At 36.3% G+C, this 24,172-nt stretch overlaps 1 protein-coding gene across 1 annotated transcript; it reads left to right on the top strand.

Annotated features, from left to right (window-relative positions):
• The first annotated feature begins 1,539 nt into the window (after nucleotides 1–1,539).
• Nucleotides 1,540–23,219, top strand: LOC132311976 (uncharacterized). Its single transcript, XM_059810169.1, has 18 exons — nucleotides 1,540–1,957; nucleotides 2,708–2,777; nucleotides 3,165–3,782; nucleotides 3,877–4,059; nucleotides 4,186–4,299; nucleotides 6,406–6,464; nucleotides 6,767–6,833; nucleotides 7,024–7,075; nucleotides 7,168–7,260; nucleotides 7,466–7,549; nucleotides 7,672–8,090; nucleotides 8,951–9,012; nucleotides 10,913–10,982; nucleotides 11,958–12,038; nucleotides 12,142–12,243; nucleotides 15,278–15,402; nucleotides 15,917–16,037; nucleotides 22,758–23,219. Exons 1-18 carry the CDS (start codon nucleotides 1,902–1,904, stop codon nucleotides 22,869–22,871), a joined length of 2,490 nt encoding a protein of 829 aa, XP_059666152.1. The 5' UTR covers nucleotides 1,540–1,901; the 3' UTR covers nucleotides 22,872–23,219.
• The last annotated feature ends 953 nt before the right edge of the window (nucleotides 23,220–24,172 follow it).

Below are 24,172 nucleotides of genomic sequence, written 5' to 3'. Positions count from 1 at the left end.
TATTCTTCTCTTCCGTCCATCAATTTTTCTTCTTTCCTACGGAGCATAAAGGTAAAACTAACATCTTTCCACTTTATTTAATAAAATATTCTTCTTTCTCTAACCATGGTAATTTCAAATGAGAGAATAAAGATAAAAGTAACATCTATTGATTTCACAAAATCTTTTGTTTTATTTCTCCCACTCCATGTGTGCAGCCCGCATGACAGAGTGTGATTTAAATTACAATTTTGGATCGTAGAGATAATTTAAACTCGCAATTGGTATGCATGATAAGATCCGTTCAGACCTTCAAAGTTCGTCCTACCATCTAATTGTTTGCTATGCTCATAAAAACTTTTGGTAATATGATTTATATTGAGAATAATATTATGCGCGCATTTGCTTTATTTAAAAAATAAAATAAATTAGGCACAAATGCGTGACAAGTCAATTCCAACAACGACTTTTTAATAATGAGACAAAGTGCGTTACCTTTTTGCTTAACAAATTCTCTTTACGCCATGATTTGGGTGCTTTTATTGGATAACAATGGAGTAGTTGGGGTGGCTAACCTCCATAAAAAAAGTTGGCCGTTCAAGATCCAGATTGTGAGAATAATTTAGGAATGTATACCACAAAAAGAGAATAAAAAATAACAATGATCTACGTTCGTAAAGGAAAAAAATTATGAAGATAGCGACGCTGATTTGCTCTAAAACCTTTACAATTACTCAAGATGAAAGTATGCCACAAACCCTATTTGATAGGGGTGGCAAAATGGTCATATAATTATTTATTTATTTTATAAAAAGTTTAACAAATAATTTCATATAATTAGAAGATTTACAATTATTCATACATATTTTTACAAGTTTTTATTCATTTAAAATAAAAAACTATATTAACGAGATTATCCAAAATAAATTTAAAAAAATTTATTCTTTAAAACGAGTTGTGGGTCATGACGGGTTGACCTGGTTCATTTTAACCCAATATATATTTAATCCGTTACAAGCAGGTTGAACATGGGTTACAATCTATATTCGACCCGCCTATATTTGACCCTACTCAAACCTGACTCAACCAGTTCGTTTGTCACCCATACTATTTGATAACGCAATTTAAATATAATTAAAAACGTTAAACACCATTTAAAATGAAATAAAATTTTAAGTGAGAGACATCACTTATCACATTAAATTTAAAAAAAAAATAAAAAATATTTACTTTTTAATTATCACTTAAAAACTTCAGTTCTTAAAATTTCATTCTTAAAATATTCAACATTTAATTTGATCAAACAACAAGTATAGTAATGTCCTATATTTTACAAGATTTCTAATTTTACCTTTTTACATTAAACTTATAAAAATAATTAAATTAAAATATGATCATTGGTAATTTATTTATTTCCAAAATTATAAAAAAAATTGTTAAAAAATCACGTCTTAAAATGTTAAGTCCAGAAAAGGAACATACTTGATGGAGAGAGGCCGTCCTTAACATGAGTTTGGACCGGATAAGATCCAAATTTCAAACCCATACACTGTGGTGTCACCGACACCTGAATTCGAGCGCATGTAGTGTACTTAAAATCCTCCCCAGTAAATAACGCCATCCTCCCACCTCTTTCGCTCTCTCTCCTCTTTCTCTCTCCACTCGAATTCCGTGTTAAGAAATCAGCACATGTAGCGACGATAAAATCGCCTTTTGCTTGAGATGTGCCCCACTCTCTCTCTCTAGCAAGTAGTACTAGAGTAGTAGTAGCAAGAAGAGTGACTCAGTCTGACGAGAAGCCAGAGCTCACTCGCTGGTACACCCCAATTCAATTCTGTTGCAGTAAATCAAGGGAATTTCAAAGATCTTCAAAATTTTCAAATCCATCGACTCGACGATCTCAATCCCAATCCACTCCGGAAATGAAGGCCAAAGCCGCAACGTTGAACCATCCTCTCATCGGTTTCGAACACAAGAGGTACTACTCTACTGCGACCACCAATCTCAACTCCAATGCCTCCACGCGTCCCTCACAAATCTCATTTTCACACAACAATTGCGTTAATTAATTAATTTATTTTCGTAGGTTTTTTTTTTCCTTCTTTTTCTCTCGCCTTGATCTACCAATCTTGAATCAATTCAATTGCTATACTTGCACATGAACACTTTGATGTGCTTTGATCACATCGATCGGTACTCCGCAATCGGCAATTATTAATTTTGGATCGATGATCGAAAGTTGTATTTGTGTGCTTTGATCTGCTTGTTTTTCTTGATAATCTTGAATCATTGATTTCAATGAAGAGGTTGCAGTTTAGATATATGTATATTTTTTGATGAAAATTTGGTGGATCCAATTCGAGTCCGTTTGTGATTATGTTACTTTCAAGTTTCAATTGTATTCGATCTGTTTGATTAAGTTTAGGAGTTGAGTCACTGGGGATAAATTTGGGTGTCGAGTGTGAAATGTAGTTGACTGTATGAGGTTTAGTATATTGAATGTGTGCTGAGGCAATGCTGAGCACTATGGACAGTGGCATTGAGAGTGTTTACGGAATATGTTGCTATCCAATCTGAATCGGCCATCCTCGGATGCCGAATATAGGTATTACATAATGATTTGCTGTTCAGTTCAATGTTTAACCTGACTAGTTTTGTGATGTGGTAAAAACTTTTGAAGTGAAATGATTTATACAAATTCTAAACTAATTGACGTTGGCGTTGACAGGGATGCATATGGGTTTACTGTGAGACCTCAACACTTGCAAAGATACCGCGAATATGCTAATATATACAAGGTTTCTTTTTCCCCCTTATATTTTCTTCTTTATAATGCAAACCATCTGTTTGGTTGCTGAAAAATTGAGAACAGAAAACAATTTTGTCTTTCTATATGCTTTTGCTTTGTTTATTGAATCTGAAAAACTGACTCAAGCAAGCCAAAATAGTTGTATTAGACAGAGGTGAGTGGGACTTTTGTGCGATTTCTGCTAGGTGCAAACAATTCCTTGGAGGGTGTGTGTGAGTACAACTAGAGAAAAAAAAAAGTAGAGTTGCGGACACTGATTTGCTTTTTAACTGTCAATTCTTCTGCGATCAACTGGAGTTTGATTCGTTTGAATAAAAGAAAAACTCCAAAAATAATAAATTATGCCTTGTTTTGTGATATACACTCGTACTCTTAGGAAGAAGAGGAAGAAAGATCGGATAGGTGGAATAACTTCCTGCAACAGCAAGCAGACTCTGCTCAATTGCCAGTAAATGGGTTGTCTATTGAGGAAGATAACCAATCATTGCATGTTGAAGCTACTGAACAAGAAGTAGATGATGATTTGGATAGTGGTATTAATGGAGACGATATGAGTGACAAGAAGCCTGGTTCTGATTGTTTGACGGAAAATGTTACAGAAAATGACGAGGAACCAGCAACAATGGCGACAAAAACTCACAAAATCCGGATATGGACTGAGATTAGACCGTCCCTCAAAGCTGTCGAGGATATGATGAGTATTCGTGTAAAGAAGAGGAGCAATTTAGCAAAAACTGAGCAAGACACTGGAACGGGAAAGCGTCTTCCTCCTATTGAAGATATTAGATCCCCGAAAGTAACTTCTGAAGAGGATTCTGAAGAGGAGTTTTACGATGTCGAGAGATCAGATCAAGATGCCCCTTCGAGTGACAGTGTGAGTGCCCCTGTGACAGATGCTGCTGATGATACAGTACCTCCTGAATCTTTATTTCCTTGGAAAGAAGAGTTAGAGTGTCTTGTTCGTGGGGGAGTGCCCATGGCTCTCAGGGGAGAGGTATAGTACATACTTTTGGGTCTTGAGTTTGATAATTTTCATCACATTCTTTTCTTTGTAGAATAAGCATCATATTTCAATTCCACAATTACAGCTTTGGCAAGCCTTTGTGGGGGTGAGGGCACGACGGGTGGAAAAATATTATGAAGATTTGCTAGCTCTTGAAACTAAATCTGGTGATAATGTGGAACACAAAAGCCTGCAATTGGAGAACAGTAAGGAATCAACTACAGACTCCATGTGCATACCTGAGAAATGGAAAGGGCAGATTGAGAAGGTAATTACTTACCAAACGTTCAACCCTATAGGTGCTAAGTTGATTTCTATTTTTTTCTTTTTATTTTTTATTTTTGCATTTCAAATCCAATTTTCTGAACTTATTTGTATTACATTTTATATGCAGGATCTGCCTAGAACTTTCCCAGGTCATCCTGCTCTGGATGAGGATGGTAGAAATGCTTTGAGGCGTTTACTTACAGCATATGCTCGACATAACCCCTCTGTTGGGTACTGTCAGGTATTTGGATTTGAAAGACTTTTGCGATTAGTTTTTGCAGTAGTTGATGTTTAATGTGTGCTTTAGCTGTTGAATGAGTTACTAATTACAAGGTTATACAAACTGACATTGGATTGATTAGGGGAGGTCTTCAAGATTGGATTAAGAACAATAATATTATTCACTTATCAAAAAAAAAAAGAACATTAATATTATTCAAAATAAGGAAGCTAATGTGTTTGCTTTAGCTGTTGAATGAGTTACTAATTACAAGGTTATACAATCTGATATTGGATTGATTAGGGGTGGATTAAGAACAATAATATTATTCAAAATAAGGAAGCTAATAGCTAATAATTGTGTTATTTAGGACATTTTATTTAATGTCTTATTTAGGACATTTAAGTGGGGCTTGGTTTGTTTTATAATATTACGTGGAAGAAAGCTAAACCCCAGTATTTAGTTAATTTACTAAAACACCTTTATATTATATTACTTCCTCTGTCCCAAAAAGAATGTTCCCCAAAAGAGACATTCTTTTTGGGACAGAGTTAGTATTACTTTTTGAAACCCTTTAATATGTCAAACCTTTTGTAGGGTTGCTACATTCCACAATTATTTATCCACTCTTGTTGAAATCTTCTTTGTTCTCGCATGGCCGCACCTCAAGTTAACAATCCTTGCAGCATACAGTCACTTCCAGTGACAGTCTATCTCGATATCTATCTATATCTTTCAATCTCTATATAGAACCATCCATTTTTGAGGGATTTAATTAGCAAAATTGATTAATGCTTTTTCGTGTGTGTTTTGCTCCATCTCTTTCCTTTTTTCCCTAAGTGGCCCATCTCTTTCTCCGACCCAGATTTATGCATGTACATACATATATATGTATAGCATGGGTAGCTTTCCCACCTCGCATGAGCAAAGAGCAAGCAGCTTACTTACCTAAAAGCTAAAAAAAAAAAGGGTCAGGATTGGAACTTACTTGAGCATGGAACTTGTCTTCTTGACAGGCTTCTTTTCTTTGTTCAAATGGGCTTGTTTGCTTGATGGGGCGGGCAGGGATGGGTTCAGATGATCTAATCGGATTCATTGATGGGATAGTCACTTACTGGGGTTGGGGTGTGGTCTGGATGGGGTCCTCTTTGGTGGGGGAGGGGTGGAGATTCCCATGCCCACCCTGCTGCGATTCCTAAATGTGACCTGATTGATTTTAGAATTTATTTAAAATAACATTTTTATTGTTTTTTCATTGGTTTAATGCCAAGGGTCCACTCAATAATAAAAGAATTAGGATGAGGTTTGTGTTGCCTACCTGGTGATAAAGAGGCTGAACTCAGAATCAGATTGGACAATGTAGGATTTGTGTTGTTCCACCTGCCCCTATAAACTGATTGCTAGCTTTAGGGATTATTTTCAGTCATTATTTACTATCTCAAGTTCTTCATCGTACCTTACATCATGTCTTATTGCTTAAATTCCTGTACTGATAAGGATCTAAGTTTGGTTATGCTATCATTACTTTTCACTCAAGCTTTAGGACTTTTTAAAAGTTCCTCTTTCATCTTAGTGCACCATATTTTCTTTGAATAAATTTATTTTTTAAACAAGGCATTTTGATATCTTTATGTAAAAATTTTTGAAACAGCATACATGAACTTGCATTTTTTTAGCTTGTTAAGGAAGTGCTAGCTTATATCACTAATTGATAACTAGTAAAACAATAGAAAAGATCAGGGGACCGTTCTGTATTTCAGTACAAAAAGCATACTATTTGGTCATTTTTGAATGATAATATAATATTTTTTCATTTTCATACTTTTATAATACACACACACACACACACACATATATATTTCATACTCTACATTTGACTCAAGGTGAATGGGAGATGCTCTGTGATATTGTTTTTCATATTTTGCACTTCATTCCATGATACCCTAACTTCTCCCGTTCCCACATGTAAGTATCAACCACGGGAAAAAAATGGTTTTTACTACGAAATGTTGTTTTTCGTTGTCCATTATTTTAGAACTTGCAACTATGGTTAATATTACTGTTTTCTTACAGTTGTCCTGCGGTTCTTATACTCTTTCTGTTTTGTTGGATCTAATGTACATGCAGGCTATGAACTTCTTTGCGGGGTTATTACTGCTTTTGATGCCCGAGGAAAATGCCTTTTGGTGGGTTTAGTAATTTATTTGATATTTATTATTTCAAAATCAATTCTCTTCAGCTACTTGAAGTAGAATATATGTGTAAAGCCACTGAACTGAGCATACTTTATAAATTGATGGTGTTTTATTAATCATAAGCATGAGTTATTTTTTCTCTTTCTTTCTTTCTTTCTTACTTTTTTCTTTTTATTTACTTCTTAGGATACATCAGATGACATTATCCATTTTTCAGCATCTTTAGCATTGTAGCTTTCATTGTTACATCATTCTAAGTTATATGGATGCTCAAGTTTTGGTAACATTCTCAGGGCTTTAATGGGCATTATTGATGACTATTTTGATGGCTATTATTCAGAGGAAATGACAGAGTCTCAGGTAATTTTTGTTGTATCTTGGGTTTTTTATGTCAGTTTTTTACCATGTTGTTTCTACTTTTTTTCTTTCTAGAAATTATAAATTTCCTTGCGTTGGATATGAATGGAGTTAGTACTTAGTACACCACAATAAATGAGTAACTAAAGAAGATGGTGTGAGACAGTTGAGATTTATTCTGTTGTATTGTCAGGTTGACCAACTTGTTTTTGAGGAGTTGGTGCGCGAAAGATTTCCTAAATTGGGTTTGTTTTTCGCTTTCAAATACCTTCCCCACTGTTTTGTTTCTGTGGAACAGTTTGCATGGTTTCTTACAGCACTTGTGCGTGTTTTGCAGTTAATCATCTGGATTACCTGGGAGTGCAGGTTGCATGGGTTACGGGACCGTGGTTCCTTTCAATATTTATGAATATGCTTCCATGGGAAAGTGGTCAGGTTCTATGATTTCAAGTTTCATTATGTATTTTTTATTCTGATTATCTGTTGGCATTGCAAATAAAACTTATCTGCATCTTCTTTTGATTATTGGCCTTCTGGGTAGTCTGTAGGCTCATTCTCATGATTGGCATTGGAAAATCTTCACTCATAACTCAAAAGTTTATCTGTAATCTGATTTTTTTTCCTCTTGACTTCAGTTCTTAGAATCTGGGATGTGCTTCTTTTTGAAGGAAATCGCGTCATGCTATTTAGAACAGCACTTGCTTTAATGGAGTTATATGGTACTGGGTAAAAACTTTTAGTTTCATAAATTTGATGTGTTTAAAGAATGACATTAATTTGAATTTATTACTGTGTAGGCTATCTTATAGGATGAAACTTAATTTTGTTCAGTGTCATGCAGGACCTGCATTGGTTACAACCAAGGATGCTGGTGATGCAGTTACTTTGCTGCAGTCACTGGCTGGTTCAACATTTGATAGCAGTCAACTTGTCTTGACAGCTTGCATGGGTTACCAAAATGTGAATGAAGCTAGATTGCAAGATTTGAGAAATAAACATCGACCAGCTGTAAGAGCTGCAGTTGAGGAAAGATCAAAGGGATTTAGAGTTTGGAGGGATTCCCAGGGTCTGGCATCTAAGCTCTATGGTTTCAAGCATGATCCTGGATCATTAACATTAGAAAAAACAGATCAATCGGTTGATACACAAACCAATGGAGACATACCTCACAGGGAGTCTGGGTCTGCTAATGTGGATGGATTCCTTGTGAGCTTGAATGGGGATGTGGAGATAAATTCTGTTCCAGATCTTCAAGAACAGGTAGCTTAATTACTTATTTTAGTCAGATTTATGTGTTCTGGTCCTTCTCCTTAGAAAATAATGAAGTTAAATGTTTATTTTGCAATACTCTTTAAGTCCCTTGTTCAGATGACTGCAGTTATGCTTTGTTGCTGTTGTGGCGTAAACATATACAAACATTTAATTTATGATGTTTTCCATTTCAGTTTTCCTAATTTAATCTGTTTCAGACGGTGTCTGTGTTTGACATTTATTCACTGATGTGGCTACAAGTGCCACTGCTGGCTGGATATGGAATGTCAGTTTCCAAGAGTCACAATGATAGGATTTTTGGGTCAATATGATAGAAGGGCACGGGTTGAAAAAACTCAATATTGGATGGACTGTATAAAAATTATTATTTGAAAAGTACAACTTATAATTGCATGGGGGGTGACTGAAAATAATAATTGTGGAATGCAAATACCGACAGAGTCTGGAATATCTTCCTAATTGGGCTTTGCTTGCCTCAAGCTGGTATATAATGAAGCACCACACGAAATATTTTGAAATCACACCAGGCATTTTGAGCATGATTCCAAAGCTTTTAAAGTATAATTATTTATTGTGCTAAAGATGAAATGCTCCTCTATCATGGTGGGGGGAAACAGAAAATTGATGAAAATGAGAAAATTTGGTTGACCTTGCATTCCATAAAAATCTTTTCTTTGTTGGTTTTTTTTTTCCCCCAATGGATGTTGTAGCCACTTCCGTCAAAATGTAGGTATAACCTGAGGTAATTCAGTGGTTTCAACATGTATTAAATAGTAAATTTAACCACTCATCTTCTGTTCCTTTTTCTCCCTTTCTAGTTATAATGTATTAAATTTAACTATGTGCAGGTGGTCTGGCTGAAGGTTGAATTGTGCAAGTTGCTGGAGGAAAAGCGATCTTCTGTACTCAGGTTAATACATTTAATATGGTTTGCTACTACACAACAGTGCTTTTTTCTTTATTATTTTTTTAAGACATGGATTTTAGTTTTCCTGTTATTGATTACTTGTGCTATATGCCAAATAGATTTTTTTCTCTCTGATGCTTGTGGACCTAATGCGGTGGAGAACAAATTTTAAACACTCCAGGATTGAATTTATGAAATTGTTCCTGTGAATTGTCTTTTATACTTCTCCATTTAGCAAAATTCTGGTAAATGTAGTAGCAATTCAAGCTTGAAGCATTTTCTTGGTCCTCCAGTAATAAAAAGTTCTATTTGGCCTTTTAATGTATTATGATATTAGTTTTTATGTATATGTGTATGGATATGTATATATTTATCAGTGTGTAATGTAATATGACAATTTCTTTTTGCGAGAAGAACTAGAAAATATTGTTCTTGGAACCTTCCTAATGAGGTATGCAAGGATATAAACATTATCAGTTGAATTTATTACAGTTTTAAACTCCCCAATATTAAAGATCCATTTTTTTTTTTCCCTTCCTCCATTAATCTTTTTCAAGATTTCTGTAGGAGCAGCTTGGGAACAATTTCAATTTATAAAAGTCAACAGAGGGGTGATACTAATGAAAGATAGGATAACATGTGGTTTGACTGAGGATATGGCCTTAGATAAAGCAGAATGGCAAAATATGATTCATGTAGCCGACCCAAGTAGTTGGGAAAAGCCTTCGTTGAGTAGAGAAGATTTGCTTCAGGGAAAACAGCAACATTCCCTCACCTTATTCTCTCTCTCCCCTCCTCCCACCAAGCACTCACTAGGAGTTACTTATCCTGTATTTTGTCTCTGTTTTGCGTCCCAAATTTCACCTGCAAACAGACTTCATTAAGAAAAATTTCAGACATTTCTTACAGAGGTAACATCGTAACTTCACCTTCTGGCTTGAAGAAAAGTGACTAGAGTAATGATTACAGTTTCTTGATACGCTTTCCCATATGCAACATTACCTTGTTCGATAAATTTTATGATGATTTGGGGAGTAGACCAGTGGGTTGTGGCCTTTCAAGATTGGTCATCACAGCGAAGTACGGAGCTTGTAGTTTTTATTGAAAAAGTTGCGATTCTAGATATGATACAACTTGGGTCTTGGTGGGCCTTTTGAGCTTGATCTTTAGAACACATTATAATGACATTTCTTGCTAGCTCATAAAGTTGGAGAGAATAATAGGCTGTGGAAATGTTCCATTTTATCATTTGTTTTGATCTTTATGACCGGATTTAAGATGAGGGACTCATTTAAGAGAACTTACAGGGAGGCTGGGTGATGTGGCATTGTTTGTGTTACTAGCCCTAGGCTCAGAAACAACCTTCTGGTTTAGAACCGTAGCTTGTAACAAAAATTTGAAATTACATACTGAAAGATCTTAAGGTTCTAGGTTACCAAGCCATTCCAACAGACACACTAAATCATTTGCTACAAATGTATAATCTCTGCAAAACTGGAGTTCTTCAGAAAAAAAACAAAAAAAAAAAGAAAGAAGAAGAAACAGAAAGGAAGAGAAATACCGAATTCTTCAAAACCTTTATATGGGTTGAGCTTGGGGTACATGTAAACACCTGCAAATATACTGTGATATTAAGCCTGTTAACTAGATAATTAATAGTGTATGGTCTGTAAACTAAAAAATTCTTAACTTGTGCTAAATGGCAGTTTTTGATCTTACTATTTGGTAGTCCTTTTTGGAAAACACATATATTCCTTCAAATCACGTAATGTTTTGCATTAATATAAACTTAATATGCTCTATGGAGTTATTTTGTTTCATATGCCACAAGTAAATACTGTTAATATTTTATTTTACAGGACTAAGGTTCTGTGTTTGGTCCTTTTCTCTGTTCTTTTTCCAGAGCTGAGGAGTTGGAAACAGCTTTGATGGAGATGGTCAAGCAGGATAACAGGAGGCAATTGAGTGCAAAGGTATATATCAGAAGTTCCATTGTTCATGGCTCATCTCCTTATTTTTGTTTTATTTTATTTTCCTTTTTTGTGATCGGAGACATGATTGTTGTTCTTGCTACTCTTTTTCACCTTCTATTTAGTGATTTGCCATATCAAAGTAAACATGTCCAAGTGTGGCTTTAGAGTTCTGGATTCAATTGTGAGTGCGTGCTCGCTTGTCATGTGGGCTCGTGTGAAGCAGTAGGCTAAGATTATGGCTACTTTAAGTACACATCGTGTAGACCTGTTTTCTAGTGTTTTAATATATATTCACATTTTTTTTATTCCTTTTATATTCATTTAAGAGGCACAGATCTCGCATTCTTTTACTGCCTGTTCTGTCAGCTTTGCCATATTGTAACAAGCCTGTGCTAATCTGTTTTAAGAGAATTGTAACTCTACTCTCCATTTTCTACTGTGTGAAGCAGTAACATGAAATATGTTATTGTTTAAAGTTTACATCAAAGAGATTTGTTGCAAATTTTTTTTGTGAAAAGTTCATCGTCTTCAGTTGATCCATGCTTTAGCCATGAAAATGGTAGGAGGAATATATCAATATATCAACATATATATATTAATATATGAAAGATTTAACTAACGTTCAGATTGTTACTGTAACAGATAGTGTAAAAAATGACTGCTACAAATGCATCTTTAAAAATCTGCTGTCCCAAGTGACATTTTCTGGGGTTCCTTTAATGGTGTTTTGTATAGCTTCTAGAGCTTATATACTTTGGTTCCAAATTCTTATTTGTTGTTTTGAATTCTGTAAACAAGATGGTAAACAGAATCTTCTGCAATGCTTGCATCTTTCCATACTTGATCTTGTGCAAGCAGATCTGCTAGGAATGATTTGCTATTACTATTAAGACTCACCTAAGCCAAATGACTGTTTCATGGTCGAGCTTTTTGGTGGTCTTCTACTTGTTTAAAGCGTTTGCTTATGATCTTCAGGTTGAGCAATTGGAGCGTGAGGTTGCTGAACTTCGGCAGTCCCTTGCTGATAATCAAGAACAAGAAAATGCCATGCTTAAGGTTTCATTATTGTTTATTTTCAATGATTATATAGTTGAAAAGTTGATTAATATTCCTCTCCTATCTTGAAAAATATTTCACGATAAGAGCTTTACATTTATAGGTTCTGATGAGGGTAGAGCAAGAACAGAAGGTAACAGAAGATGCTCGCAGATTTGCTGAGCAAGATGCAGCAGCCCAGAGATATGCTGCTCAAGTGCTTCAGGTTTTATCTTATATTCTAAATTTCCATTTTTTTATACTGATTTGCTTTCTTTGGTCGAAGTTCTTATATTAGTTCAATACCCATAAAATAGTCCAAAAGAACATTATTGCACATGGATGACTTAAGGCTGTGCTCGGATATGCTTAAGAAAGCCTTTCTTCTTTAAATGAAAGGGTGACATTCTTTTTAAGTCAAAAATAGCATTCGGATTGTTGTGATGTTTCAAGAAAGGAATAAAGGAAACAGAATATCTGTTTTCCGTCAAAGGAAAAAGATTTGAGTTTTTGTTTGAAAAAACTGAATATGGATAACCAATATATAAGATAATTATATTTCTTATAATCTACAATTTTTTGTTTAGCAAGCCAAAACGACTTACCTCCCTGTAAAATTCATTTCTTTGGTACCAAAACTAGATTTTGATTGTGAAAGTGATTATGGAAAAATAAAAATAATATAAACTGTTGGTCTTTTATACATGAAAACACTTCAAATGGATCCAAACATGGCTGAAGTTTTTCATTGATGAGTTTGTGATATGGTTATGTTTTTCCTTGCTTGCCAAATTCTGTGTATGACTTCGAATTATATGATTGACATATTCTCCCACCATTAGGTTTTAAAAAATGCGTGGAAGCCTTTTATTCTGCTTTGTACATGGCAAACATCATAAATAACATTCCCTTGTGGTATCTACTCTTGGTTTACTTTGAATTCCCTTTTATTACCATTAGCATCATCTCAGCATTCTTTTCTTGACCAAGATGATCCTGCAAACATGTTTTGATTGCTCAACATTCTGAGATAGTATTACCATTAAATCAGTCACATAATTCCTTTTTTTTTCTCTCTCTATAATATATCTTTCATGCCTTCCTGCGAAGGTATTCTCTAACGATCTAAAATTGAGTTATTTCGGCTGCAAAGTAAGACAAACACAGATATAGGAGAAGGACGTGATACAACAAGGATAAGCTTGCGTAAGAAATCCAAAAAAACTAGGATACCGGCAAGGCGTGGAACATGACAGTATATAAATAAAAAAATTTATTTGGACACTTCTTTAAGATAATGTAGAACTTCTATTAATTTTCTAATTTATATACTAAGAATTGCATCATATGGAAGATGAAGCTAAAGGAATTTCGTAAAGATTATTATATTATGTATTTGCTGTTGCTTTCCTGCTATATGTTTCCCGTTATAGTCATAGTGTTCTCCTTTACTAAAAGGCTTTCATTACATGCTTGTCTGTGTGTTGTTCATATAAACAATGTCAATTTGATTGCATATCATGTTGAATTGTGTTCTGCGACCTCCTTTGGTCAAGATCTGTTGATTCTGTTCACTGGCATCTTTGATTTATTTCTCAGCTCATGAGGTTACTTTTAAGCAATACTTTCATTATTTCACAAGTATTTCTTTGGAGCTTTTATATGCTGTAATTAGTGAGGCACTTACAAAGGGGCCCAGATATAATAATTAAAGTAATTTTTGTTAAAAATTTGCTTAACGTCTTCTATAGGTATTTAGACTTCTGGTTTGGTTATGTGCTTGCACATCTTTCCACAATTGGAGATCAAACTGTTGCAGCCTTAAACAGTTTGAATTTTCATGAATCTCTTGGTTATTTGACACCTCTTCAATATCACAGATTTCCACTATTTCCTAATTAATTGGGTAACCAGAAATTGGGCAACTATCTCATGTTTGAGTGAAGAGAATCGCAAAGTTGAGGAATGCAATAACAAGAACACTAATAAATAAAAATTTGGACAAACTTTAAAGCCCTCTGTCAGTAAACTACAAAGATATGCACCCCTCAATACAGGAGGGCATGGGGGAATAATTATTTCTTTAGGTCTGAATGTCTGATTACCATGAATGGTACACAAAATCGGAGCTGAACCAAAATTATAATTCCATTGTTTGACCAAACACTTGATAGTTAAGGTTACAACTGTATTTTATATAAGTTTTCACTTTCTAAAAGTAAATTAGAAAATTTATAACACAGCCAAAAAATGCGTTCCAAGTGGAGGTCTGGGCGCTTATGCACTTAATTCATCCTATCTAAGAGAAATGAATTGCAAGAGAATTTTTTTTTAATAACTCGAGCATAATCATATATTTTGAATTGGACTCTTGGAGATCTTTTCTAAAATGTGAGAACAAGAGAATCTTGAATTGAAGCAATCAGATCTCTCCAGTTTGAAGACAATTTACCCAGTTTTGAAGTCACAAGATGCAATCTTATGTCTCTGCATTATCACAAATCCATTTATTCACAGAGTATGATCGCTTCGATTAAATAGTAGTAGTAGTCACAAGCACTGGTGAAAAGGAATTGGAGATGGAAGTATCATGGTACGTTGCCAAGGGGGAATTGAGCTTGGCCTCTTAAGCAGTTCCAACTACTCATAAAATTGGAAATCTTCACCCCACCCCCCGCATAAAAGAATTATCCTAGTCATTATAACTAAGACTCAATCTCTTGGAATCTGGTGTGGAATTTTCAGTTCTAATCCAGGTCGTCCTCACAATCACTGAAAGTATAAATAGAAGCCCATTTCCAATTCTGGGGCTCAATTTGGCAGGAAGATGTTCTGCATAGGTTTGTAGCCTAACTGATATTTTGTCGCTTCTTAGTGACCTTAATGTAGAAGTCTGGAGGTTCAAGTTTGCTGACATATCTTGTGTTGACTTTCGACAAAGTATTTAATGATAGACTCCCCACACACACACACTGCACAAGGAAAAAGGAAAAAGAAAGAGAAGAGAGAGTGAGTGGGAAGATATCTACCATCTCTTTTTTTTTTAGTCTGTTGGAAATAAGTACATTTAATTCCTTAAAGGTTAGTCATGGGAGAGTTTGAATTTGGAATCAATTCTGGCTTTATGCTTTAGCTCCTGGAAAACCTGGATAAGTGAAATCATCATCATAATTCCTCCTCTTCCTCCTATATATTTATGAAAATTTAGTTCTTGATAATTTTTTGGGATTTTATCTTCTGCCCCAACTATGTCTATGTAGGAAAAATATGAAGCGGTCACTGCTTCCCTTGCTGAAATGGAGAAGAGGGTAGTTATGGCAGAATCAATGTTAGAGGCTACCTTGCAGTATCAGTCAGGCCAAAATAAAGCGCAACCTTCTCCGCGGTATATAGTATTTGTTGCAGTTTTAATACTTGTGCTTGTTCTTTATATTCTTGTTGACTAGACTTGTGACCGTGCTATTCACTAATGTTGGTGATGCTAAAAAGCATCAAACCACAGCAGTTTCTTGATAACTTTTTCCATTTCTCACTCTCTCTCTCTCTCCACACACACACACACACACGAGAACAACCAATCCTTTTCCCAGTTACTTGGGGACGGCTACATGAATCCCATGTTTCCATTCCTCTCTTTCATGTTCATATTGGTCATGACAAAGTTTTACACTGACTGTCAAGCTACCTGGCGCAACCCTCCTTTATTCGGGCTTGGGACTGGCTGTGTTTTTTATACAGCGGGAGTTAAAATTAATATATTTGTAATCTAACATCAGTTGCCCATATACAATGCCATATTTGTGTAAAAGGAATCAAGTGCAGGTGCAATAGCTATACTGCATACTTATTGTGTCTCTTTGGTTGTCGGTCTCTCACAATTAATATGCTTTGTTTTGTAGATCTGTACAGCAAGATTCTTCACCAGTACAGAGCAATCAAGAGCTCACACAAGACCTTCCCACAAGAAAGATTAGTTTGCTATCTAGACCTTTTGGACTTGGTTGGCGTGACAGGAACAAGGTTTGCTTTTTATCAGTTTCCACTTAAATTTTAGAATGATTGGTATTTGCACAAGAATGATATATGAAGGTGTGCTTGATGATGATATTGTCTTGGACTGGCTGTCGGTACAATATGTGAAGCCTCTTATATGGATCTCACTTTCCTCTGATAATATATTTTAACTAAATTATATAGTATGATCTGATCAACAAAAACTTGGGGAAGGGGATTTTCTTGAAGGGTGATAATAACTTAGGTACCTTCTAAATCTGGAAGCTATACATGATGTGCACTTGACTAGATACATAGTTACTATCTTGAAATGTTGATAAATGACTTAACATTTTCTTTTTTAGTTGCATAAATAAGACACACACCCCGTGACCCCTACAGATTCCCATTATTTTCTTACGAGGATTGGTGTCGTCTGTCCTATGAGAAGTTGGTTAAATCAACATTGCATGGATGCCTAAAACTGTATGAAATGCCCGTGCTAAACATGAAGTGTCATGCACATGGGTTTGTGATGCGTCCGATACTCTAATCCGTTCATCCAAAAAATATGTACAATAAATAAAGAGTGAAACTCATTCTTGTTTCACTAGTAAACTCCAGGGTACCTTTATAAATTATTCCTTTGTTAAATATACCCTATTTTATTAAGCCTGTTTGACTTTTATTCCACTATTATTCCTCATTCCTTTGTCCCCATTTTGCTAGAAAACTGCTGTGGGCACCTTTATAAATGATTCTTAATAAATTCTATCTTACTAAGTGTAATGGGTGAGTGCTTCGTGATCTGACCCCAAAGATTAAGCTATTAGGTTGGGTTAACACCCAACCCATATATACCCATTCATTTTTCCATCCAAATCCGATGTAGGACAAGCTCCTCCTTGTTACATTCTCCCCCACCCGAACTCGCAACACCCTCGTTGTAGTTCGGGCCACCTGTCCCTGCCTACCTAGGGTGCAAACCCGGACGCCCTTTAGGCTGGGCACTTGGCGTGACACTGGATGAAGGATTGGGTCTGACTCTTATACCAATTGTAATGGGTGAGTGCTTCGCGATCCGACCCAACAACTTAAGCTATTAGGTGGGGCTAACACCCAACCCATATATACCCATTTATTTTTCCATCCGGATTCGATGTGGGACAAGCTCCCCCTTGTTACACTAAGCCAGAAACAAGCTTTTCGTCACCAGAAGTTATGGTATTGGAGCCAGTGTTTTTAAAGGCACGCCTGGGTTTCAGGCTTATTCAGGAGCAACATTTGCACCTGTTGTGTGATCAGGTGCGCCTTTGATAACATATGCGCCTTTAATACGGAATATCAATATGTTTTAATAGTAATTTAATTTCTCAATTGTGTGCCTTGCTTCACTCACGTGTGCGCCTAGGCCCCAAAGGACCTCTGGCGCCTTAGTGCGCCTTGGGCCTTTGATAACACTGATTGGAGCAGATTTGGTGTTACAATAGAGTAAAGGCCAAATGTAGCCACTTGGGATGTTAAAGGACTTGGTTCCTGTTGGAGATCTTCGTAGTTGTTAAGCCCGCTCCGAACCTTTAGTATTTTGTTCTACGAGTTTAAAGATAAGTTTTTTCCAATAACTGCATAGGAATACAAACATAGTGTCCCCCGCCCCCCAAAAAAAATAATAATAATAATTAAATGAGTGAAATACCAATGGCTATCGTGCTATTGTAACATAAATGCTTTAGTCAGCCTGGGGCATTGGTATGGAGATTGTGGAACTTGAAACAATTTGATTTTGTCCATAAGGTTCATGTTATTATGTAAGTTAACCTGCATGGTAATGATAATTACAGTATCTGCAACATATTTTTTTAAAAAAAAAAATCATATTTAATAGCAAATTGAAAATTGTCGTAATCATTTTGGTTGTAAAGCGAAGTTTCATCAATCAACAATTCCTCAACTTTTTAATTGCTATCACTTCTTGAGCACCCCATATAAAATTTATTAAAAGATACTTATATGTGCACATGTTTGTTATGTAAAATTCTTATAAAAATTTCATGTAATATGGCCCTTTAGTAATAAGCTAAACATACTCCGTGGGGGCAATTGCCCCCACTGAGTATACATTGGGTCCTTCCTTGGGAAGTAGGGGCCTGGTATCGCTGGTCCACTACCCGTAGGTCACTTAAACAATTATAGCTATTCAAGGGTTGTACAAACAACAGGGGTCAAGGTCGGCCAGTGAGACGATGGGGGATAAGCTTCGTTGTCGACCTATATATGGGATAAGCTTCACTTATACAGTTCTAGCTATTCAAGGATGTGATCCGAGACGGTGCCCAGATCTCCTTGTGCCTTTTGGCCTTCCCCTTTGCCTACATATAGACCTATATGCATAACAGTTCAACCCATGCATATAAACCCATTTTGATCAGGAACGATGAAATTAAGATATATACCCCTATAGAGAGACTCATATAACATGCCAAGGAACTCATATCAAGCAAGAACCCTTTGTTCTAAATATAAAGCAAGGATTTACCTTAGTTTGGATATGAAATCAATAGCTAGATGAGATAGGGCAAGATACAGAATCTCTACGCTCTAGAAAAGTGTCTTATCAGGCGACTTTTGCTGAGATTGCTACTATGGAGGAGATTTCGTGGCGTCAGAAATCTCGGGTTTTGTGGCTTAAAGAAGGTGACTGCAATACTAAATCCTTTCACAGGCTTGCGAACGCTCATAGAAGATACAATAACATTGGGCGTATTCGTGTGAATGGTTCAGAGTTGTGGAAAGAAGATGAGGTGCGTGGGGGTATTGTTTTTTTTATCAGCAGCTCTATATCGAGACTTTGGAATGGAGACCAAAACTTGACGGTTTGCATTTCGATGTTATTTCTACGCTGGATAGTGATATGCTTGAGGTTCTGTTCTCTGAAGAGGAAGTTCTTAAGGCGTTATCCAGTTGTAATGGTGATAAAGCTCTAGGGCCAGACGGATTTACTATGCGGTTTCTTAAGGAGAGCTGGGAGGTGGTGCGTAATGAGGTAATGGGCACTTTTTAGGAATTTCATTCTCCTGGTACATTTGAGAAATCATTGAATGCATCTTTCATTGCTTTTATTCCTAAGAAGGGCAACGCCTCTGACATTAAGGACTTCCGGCCAATCAGTCTAGTGGGATGTATGTATGTATAAGCTTATTGCCAAGGACCTTGTTCTTAGAATGCGAAATGTTTTGGATGGAATTATCTCAGAGTCGCAAAATGTTTTTGTTGGTGGTAGACAGATTTTAGATTTCGTTCTTATCGCAGGAGAATGTGTCGACTCCAGGTTGAAGAGTGAAGTTCCTGTTGTCTTATGCAAACTTGATATCAAGAAAGCTTATGACCATGTGAATTGGAAATTTCTTCTTTACTTGCTTCGGAGAATGGGGTTTGGGGATCGATGGATAAAATGGATTGAATCTTGCATCTCGTCAGCTATGTTCTTTGTGCTTGTGAACGGCTCTCTAGCTGGTTTTTTCCCGAGTTCGCGTGGTTTGAGACAATGAGATCCTTTGTCGTCTTTTCTATTCCTTATTATCATGGAGGGATTGAGTAGATTAATGAAAAAGGCAGAGGATCTGGGTTACATAAGGGGGTTCACTGTTGGCAGAGATGTCGCTAACCAGATTCAGATATCCCATTTGTTGTTTGCAGATGATACCTTGGTTTTTTGTGATGCTGATGTTTCCCAACTCAGGTATTTGAGGTGCATTCTTACATGCTTCCAAGCAGTGTCTGGTCTTAAGATTAATGTTGGAAAGAGTGTGCTTATCCCAGTGGGGAATGTCTCTGATATTTCCTTCTTAGCTGCTGTTCTTGGGTGTGGAGTGGGTGCTTTTCCACTCCTTTATTTGGGATTACCTTTGGTAATCTCCTCCAGGAGAGTGGGGACTTGGGATCCGGTGATTAACAGGTATAAAAAAAGATTGGCGGGGTGGAAAAAACAGTATCTTTCGAAAGGGGGGAAGGTCACTCTTATTAAGAGCAGCCCCTTGTCCCTTCCCACATATTTCTTATCCTTGTTGCAAATCCCGTGCTCTATTGCTGAACAGATCGAAAAAATTCAAAGAGATTTTCTTTGGGGTGGAAAAGGAGAGGAGTTTAAATATCATCTTGTTAGTTGGGAGCAGGTTTGCAAACCTTTGAAGTTTGGCGGTTTAGGTATTCGGAAGTTGGTCCCTTTTAATAGAGCCTTATTGGGGAAGTGGTTATGGAGGTTCGGTAAAGAGTGTCATCGACAATGGAGAAGAGTTATCTCGTGTCGTTTTGGGGAGGAGAGTGGAGGTTGGTCGTCTCGTCCTGTTTCTATTACTGGGGGTGTTGGCGTTTGGAAGTTCATTCGGAAAGGTTGTGATGTGTTTTCCACCCATATTCGGTTCAAGGTTCATAACGGTATGAATGTTAGATTTTGGGAAGACTTATGGTGTGGTGATCAGTTGTTGCCTCTTTCCTTTCCTCGTCTCTTTTGCATTGCCGAGAATAAGCATGCTTACGTAATTGACTGTTATTTTCTTGATAACAGTGGAGTTACGTGGGATGTGCGTTTTAGGCGTTCTCTTCAGGATTGGGAGATAGCAGAAGTTTGCGTCTTTTTGGACCTGTTGTATAGACAGAAGGATGTTGGCAGAGATTGTGATGACATTTTGTGGACCCCCTCTCTTCATGGTAGATACGAAGTTCGATCCATGTTCTTGTGTTTGTCTAATTTTATTGGACATAATTTCCCATGGAAGTGTATTTGGCGCTCTAAAGCTCCTCTTAGAGTCGCCTTCTTTGTTTGGACTGCTGCCTGGGGAAAAATTCTAACATTGGATAATCTGCGTAAGAGAGATAATACCATTGTTAACTGGTGTTGTCTCTGTAAAACTGATGGTGAGTTCGTGGACCATCTTCTTATGCATTGTTATGTTGCATCTGATTGTTGGAATCTCATATTCAGTATTTTTGGCGTTTAGTGGGTAATGCCTAAGCACTCTTTCCAATTAATTAACGCTTGGAGAAGATGCCCTGTTACTGGTCATGCTCTTGATTTTTGGAAGGTCGCCCCACACTGTGTTTGGTGGTGTATTTGGAGAGAGAGAAATAACAGAAATTTTGAAGGAAAGGAATCGTCTTTTGCAAACCTTAAGTCTCTTATTCTGTGCTCTCTTTTCTGTTATGTTAGAGGCAGCGATTGCTCCTCGATTGATGATTTTTTTGTTCTATTGGATTATGTTGGTCCGTAGGTTTGGCTTTTGCTCTTTTGTTTTTGTGTATTAGGGACGCGTTTTCCTTTTGAATGTTTTTCTAATATATTTTTTAGTTATCAAAAAAAAAAATGAAATCAATAGCTGGATGAACCTAGTTTCAAAATCAAATAAAAAATAAACCCCAATTTACAAATTAAATTGATAAACAAAACCCAAATTGTAATGCGGGAAAAAAACCCATCTAGACATTGTCCAAAAGAAATTTACTATTGGAAAATTACTGAATTTTTAGATAAATCATGAATAAAATGTTGAACTCTCCGAATTTCAAAAATCAAGAGCGAAATTGAAGTCTCTCTTTCCCCGACTCTCTCCCGTGGATTTTCATTTTCATAGAAATTGTTAGACCTCTCTCACAGCCGCTAATGGTATTAACAAGAATCCATTACCGCATCGTTTTGGTGTCATGGCCTTTACATGCTATGGACTTTCCTGTTCTAGGAATTATTCCAGAACACCAAAACGATGCTGATGAGCAGTGCAAGTGGCTGCCCAATCCTGCCGGCGATTCCCAACAAGGCAACCTTCAGATGGGGGCCGATTTAGATGGGTAATCACGACACAGTAATCTTACCGGATGGGTCTTAGCATTGCTCCCTTCATTTATGCTTTTTAGTGATAGAAAGTAGAGAGTTGAGAGAGATGATGACGGTTGGCCAGTGGCAGCGACGATGAGTGGTGAGAAGAGAGAACCGAAAGAGGGTGGCGACGACGGGTGGAGAGAGATGGTGGCAATGGTGGCGATGGTGGTTGGAGAGAGAGAGGAAGAGAAGGCATCATTGGGGTAGGGTGTGAACAGAAAGCCCAGGTGTTCCTCTTGTAAGTGTGGGCAAAGTTGTCATTTCACATAATAGGATATTTTGCTATTTTATTGTTAAAATAATAGGGGTACAAGAGTAAAAACAGTCAAAGAAATTAATGTCAGGCAGCCACTATGTGTTAGAGGGGAGGTCATTGCAAGATTTTTGAAAAGTTTCATTAATTAGGGCACACCTCAGGAGAGGTCAGTGTATTTAACAAATATTTGTGTAACTGTGGAAAAAATACTCATATGTGCACATGGTAATGATTAATGATTATTTGTCTAAGATGTCATGCTTAAAATATTGCTGTGACCATGAAGGCAATGAAATTGTTTATATATACCAGTTACAACCTTAACTCTCCGATGAACTATTGGCGGAAATTTCCCCCGAAAATACAGCAGCAGCCAAGATAATAACAACCCTTTAATCATCACATGGTTAAGTAATGGTTGAAGCCCTCATGTAATGTAAAAGGATAACATTTTTTTCCCTTTGGTTCGGGGATTTTACTGAGGTTGCTCTAGAGTAGAATATACTTTTGTTAAAATGTTCAAGCCCCAGTGTGGGGTATGTGTATTTATTTGTTTTGGTGTTATTGATTTGTTTCATTGAATTTGTAAATTTTTTTTTTTTTTTTTTTTTGTTAACAGGGGAAAAACTCTAACATTGACGAGCCAAACGATGGTAAGTCTACCAGTGAGATATCGAGTCCATGCACCCCACAGAAAGACACCAATGGCCATCAAGTGCAGGTAGAACAGTGAATAAGGAGCTAAAAAATCGTGGTAATTCTACAGATTATTATCTCCTTTCACCGACCACCTATATTGATGCCAGTTCAGGGAGCAGAGAGATTTATTTATTTAATTTTTTTGTCTGTATCCATTTCTTCTGTGAAAGATTATAAATATAAAAGCTCATATCAATTATATTGTTTGTTTGTTTGTTCATTAAGTAATAATAGCAGTGTAGGAGAGAAGACAGATTTTAAGAAGAAACATGGGATCCATTGTACACAACTGTATAAACATTGCTTCAATTTTGTATTGGTTGGTCTTCGTTGGAGAAATTTAGTTTTTATTGGGTAATTATTAGTTTAAACTTTGATGGTATTTACTTTATTGGGGAAAAATATAAGCAGCAAATGATGATGTATATGTTCTTCTTCAATTGTTGATGGTGTAATATTTACCACCTATATAATATTTTCTGTAGACAATTGTACGCAAATCTACATTCTCAATTAGTTTGTTTTGGCATGGTGCAAAAGTTTTAATTTGGAATATATTTTTTAAGAGTGCAGGACATCATGTATAATTTGATATATCTATTACCAGATTGTCCGCTTTATCCTTCATAAAGAAGTATATGTATATTTTCTATCTGTTGATTGTTCAAGAAAAATATATAATAAATTAGTTTGTTTTGGCTAGGGGCGAGTAAATAATCCGTCAATTCGGTCTGAACTAATCCGATCCGTATGATTCGGTTCGGTTTTCAAATCTTATGGTTCGGTGATAGTTAGAAAAATTTACAATCCAGTATTCGCGGTTCGGTTAGCGGATTGGCCTAAGAAAAATTTCGACTCGAACCGTTAACCAATTCGAACCAAACCATTAACCGATCCGTTATCAATTCGAACCGTTAATCGATCCAAACCGAACCATTACCCATTCGAACCATTAACCAATCCGAACCGAACCATTATCTATTTGAACCATTAACCGAACCGAACCATTATCTATTTGAACCATTAACCAATCCGAATCGAATTGTTACTTAAATAATATATTAATATTATATATATATATAAAATATTGAATATACAGTATATATGTATTACTTATCGTATTATTTATTTATTTATTAATTATTCTTTTAACTTTTAAGTTAACCCTAGCAGTACCCAAACTCAGTACTCCATCTCATTTCATTACAGTCTCAGCCGCGCCTCCCTCAGCCCCTCTTCTCTTCAGTCTTCTCTCTTCTCCTCTTCTCTTCAGTCTTCTCTCTTACAGCCTCAGCCGCGCCTCTCAATCTAGCACCTCTTCTCTTTCAGTCTTCT

This window comes from Cornus florida, unplaced genomic scaffold, assembly GCF_030987335.1.
Source record: "Cornus florida cultivar Cherokee Brave unplaced genomic scaffold, ASM3098733v1 CherokeeBrave_3.0.0_Hap2_Chr06, whole genome shotgun sequence".
NCBI classification, from domain to species: domain Eukaryota; kingdom Viridiplantae; phylum Streptophyta; class Magnoliopsida; order Cornales; family Cornaceae; genus Cornus; species Cornus florida.
Note: the sequence above shows the minus strand (reverse complement) of the source record. Positions and strands in the feature narration are given on the sequence as shown.